The sequence below is a fragment of the Acanthaster planci genome, linkage group LG02 (genome assembly GCF_054643075.1).
Source record: "Acanthaster planci isolate LZ-2023a linkage group LG02, COTS_SCS, whole genome shotgun sequence".
In the NCBI taxonomy this organism is placed as follows: domain Eukaryota; kingdom Metazoa; phylum Echinodermata; class Asteroidea; order Valvatida; family Acanthasteridae; genus Acanthaster; species Acanthaster planci.
Window position 1 is genome coordinate 14,621,334 of NC_141778.1, and position 3,595 is coordinate 14,624,928.

A 3,595-nucleotide genomic window follows, 5' to 3' on the forward strand; every position below is an offset into this window, starting at 1 on the left:
CGAATCACGTTTACACAATATTTACACAAATTCAAATGATAGTAGGACATACGAAAAAAATTACACCAAAAATAACCCCCTTTCGATTACTCTCCGGTATGCTCAATTTACAATGCTCTAGCATAGGGATGTGTATGCAATTGTCGAGTGCTTCTCCAAGGATATATATATTTAGTTTGCTTTGCGTCCCAATTAGAACTTGACATGACTGACTTCGAATGTTCCCAGAAGACACGCCGACGTCACAACAAAGCGTTCACGACAGAATAGCTGGGAACAACTCGTGTTCCCAACAGGAACACTGGCTGTTCCCGTTTAGAACCGGCTGTGTTTCCGATGGGAACAATTCGTGTTCCCAACAGGAACACTGGCTGTTCCCATTTGGAATCGGCTGTGTTTCCGATGGGAACAACTCGTGTTCCCAAATCGAGCGTTCCAATGGGAACAGGAACGTTCCGACTTTTGAGACGCTCCCTAACCTCAATCGTCTTAGATCCTTTACGATCTTACAGGGCACCGTGGAAGATTTTCCAGGATTTGAAAAGGTTTCATACACAGTATCCGCCCAGTGCTGTCAGTATTACTCTGGCTACTTACCCATATAGGTTGAAGTTATGATGTATCACATGTTGTGGGACATCTCTAACAGGTTTCCAAGTCAACATTTGCCCGGGAGACTTACGCTCAAGCCAGGACGATACACCTAAATAACCACAACGTGTCGCAAAGATAAGCAAGCAAAAACTCTATATTCACGAAATGGTTCAAAGGGCGACCAGCATCTTTTATTCCGATCATCCTCTAAACTTGCAGTCTTATGAAGTAAAGGCTGTTTAATTTTTAAAAAAAAGAACAAATATGCCGTATTCATCAACCTGTTTAATCCATTTCGGTGGTGAAAACTGAGTGGATTGCTCGTTCAGAAACGGGAATCGACATCCAGGTTGACAATATATCAATCACGGGTGGAGAACTTTAAGTCTCCTGACGCACACTGGCAACGTTTTTCCTTCGAAAGAAGTCAAGAGGTATAAAGTGTCTTTACCTTTGTAGTCAAGGAGAAGCATGCGTATGTAGCTTCCGCAAAGACTAGTCAACTTCTTGTTGCTAAGAAACGTATCAAGGTTTGCGTTTTTCCACGCCAGCTGTGAAGAACAGCTTACAGCCGGTTGGCATTCCAACAGAAACCACTAAGGAACTAACATGGATCCGAATTTCACGTGCGACGTAACAAACGTTGAAAACTTCACACAAACAGAAACAGCAGATGCAAATCTGTACACCGATTTCATGGCTGTGATGGTGGTCGTGATCATGCCCAGTATTCTCATCTTTGGCTTAACCAGTAACCTCTCATTCCTGCTAGTTGTTCACCGAGTCAGACATATGCGCACCGTCATCAACTACCTTCTACTTCAGCTTGCGCTCACCGATATTGTAAACCTGATCGTCTCCATTGGAGAACGGATCTGGAGGTACATCTCGTCACCTATTATCAATGACAAGAGTGCGGAAGGCCAGGTACCCGGCTGCATATTACTTCCTTTTGTCAAAGCTGTGTCTCACTTTGCCTCTCTATTTTTCATGACCTTGGTGACGCTCGAGATGTATTTTGCCATCTGTAAGCCAATAAAGCATCGCGCGATGACGGTCCGCGCCCTCACAATCAAACTGACTTGCGCCTGTTGGGGTGTCGCCTTCTTGGCCGCTTGCCTCCGTATTCCTTCTCATTGTGTGCTAAAACAAAGCTGTATCGTTTGGCCAAGCTCAGCTGAGTACCATGACCTTCCAATCGTTGTGAGAAGCTGCAGAAGCTTTTTCGAGTGGATTGAAGATGCTAGCAATGCCGTTCAGACTATTCCTTTCTTCGTTGGAATGGCCGGGAACGCCGTCCTCTACGTCCGCATTATGAAAGCTCTTCGGACGCGAATTACACCCTCCGATCGACCTTTCCAAGTGCCGACCAGAGCACGCAACCGGGTAGCGCACATGCTGGTGATCAACTATTGGGTATGGTTCTTCCTTGTCTTACCCTTCGAGTGTTTGTCGTTTGTCGTCGCGTTCTACCCGGTTCGTTCCACAACGGTTTTGGACATTGCCTTCTCGTTTCGGGCTTTAAACTACCTTAACTCGGCGGTCAACCCTTTGATCTTTTACACAGTCCATCCTCGATACAGGAAGGCTTTCTTGAAGACCTGTTCACAGTGTTTAGGACATTGCAGAGGTGATGCCAAAAATTAAGTGGTCGAACAATAAATGTGGTCGCGAACACAACGCTATTTGGTTAAATGCGACCATTAGACTTGCTGCTGGAAATGTTTTGACAAATTCTTCTTGAAGAGCGTTGATAAACTTCGACAGTTCGATAGCTCAATTTGAAAGACGCATACATAACTTTACTAGAAAGTACTCGGAATTTTGCCATTTAATTTCATCAAATTACGCAGTCGTCTAAAGCACTTTCATATTGTGGCAAACGTACATTTGTGGAATAGGCCTATGTACATTGTGCATGTAGTGAAGTTTAAAAATGTCATCAAGTATGGGACTTCGGCACGCAAGGTTATCTCCGCTGAAACATTTCCCGGTATTTCCTATTATTACGTGTAATTAACTTATTTGGGTAAAAAAGATTCACTTAAATTGGTTCTGTACATTTTCCAAAGTTTAACAATACCGGTGTTGTGTACGAATAATTTATACACTACACAGACTTCAATCAATACCGATAGTATACAGCCTCAATTCATGGCACGCATCTCATAATGTCCGAAGCCTTCGAATTGAACAAGGTCACACAAACTGCTGGATTATACCAGTTCTGAATGGGTTTAGTGAAATATAGTTCTGTCTGAGGGATTTAGGATGATCCTGCACAAACATTAAGACTGAGCAAAAACAGTTTTAGAAATTTGTAAAGCCTCATGGTTGAGAAGGTGGCGATTTAAACTACCGGTAGGCCTACTGAAAAACGGTGTCTAATACAACACCTTTCACATCCTGTAGATGGGGCTGTTTATTTGGTTTTAGGCTAAGGTTGACTGCTTTCGACAAAGATGGTTCCAATAGTTTGAATACTTAATGACCATAAAAAAGAAGGAAAGTGAATTCTATACGATCATGCAGAAAAATAATATTAATGTCAAAGTGCATAGTCTGACAGTCTTCAATTCAAACGCTGATAGTATAAATATAAGTTTCTATATAACCCAAAGTCTCAATAAGGATCATGCGTTGTAAATGATTTTAAGGGATCACTCATCACTGACTCAGTTATTAGAAGATTATTATATAAGCTTTGAATATCAAGTTCCTTTTTTCTCTATTGACATGAAATCCAACCCCCTGGCTCAAATTTGCTAATTGTGTTTACATAAGCGGTGAAGGATTACATTTTCTGTGTATTCAAAGAAAATTTCATTTTACGGAATGTAATTCCTTTCCCAGAGTGTAGCGGCGTAAATTCGTTGTAGCGCCCTCTTTTGGTAATGTTGTGCGATGAACACTCGCGTTCCAGAAACGTCTTTCCTCGTGATGTAAGAAGACGGTTGAACCACAATACCGGCAGTTTTATTAGCTAAGTTAACCCTAGGAA

General features: G+C 42.2%; 1 protein-coding gene across 1 annotated transcript; it reads left to right on the forward strand.

The window, feature by feature from the left end:
- The first annotated feature begins 1,203 nt into the window (after positions 1 to 1,203).
- On the forward strand, positions 1,204 to 2,953 carry LOC147799932 (neuropeptides B/W receptor type 2-like). The gene has a single exon (XM_087148631.1). It carries the CDS (start codon positions 1,204 to 1,206, stop codon positions 2,239 to 2,241), a length of 1,038 nt encoding a protein of 345 aa, XP_087004757.1. The 3' UTR covers positions 2,242 to 2,953.
- Positions 2,954 to 3,595: the final 642 nt, after the last annotated feature.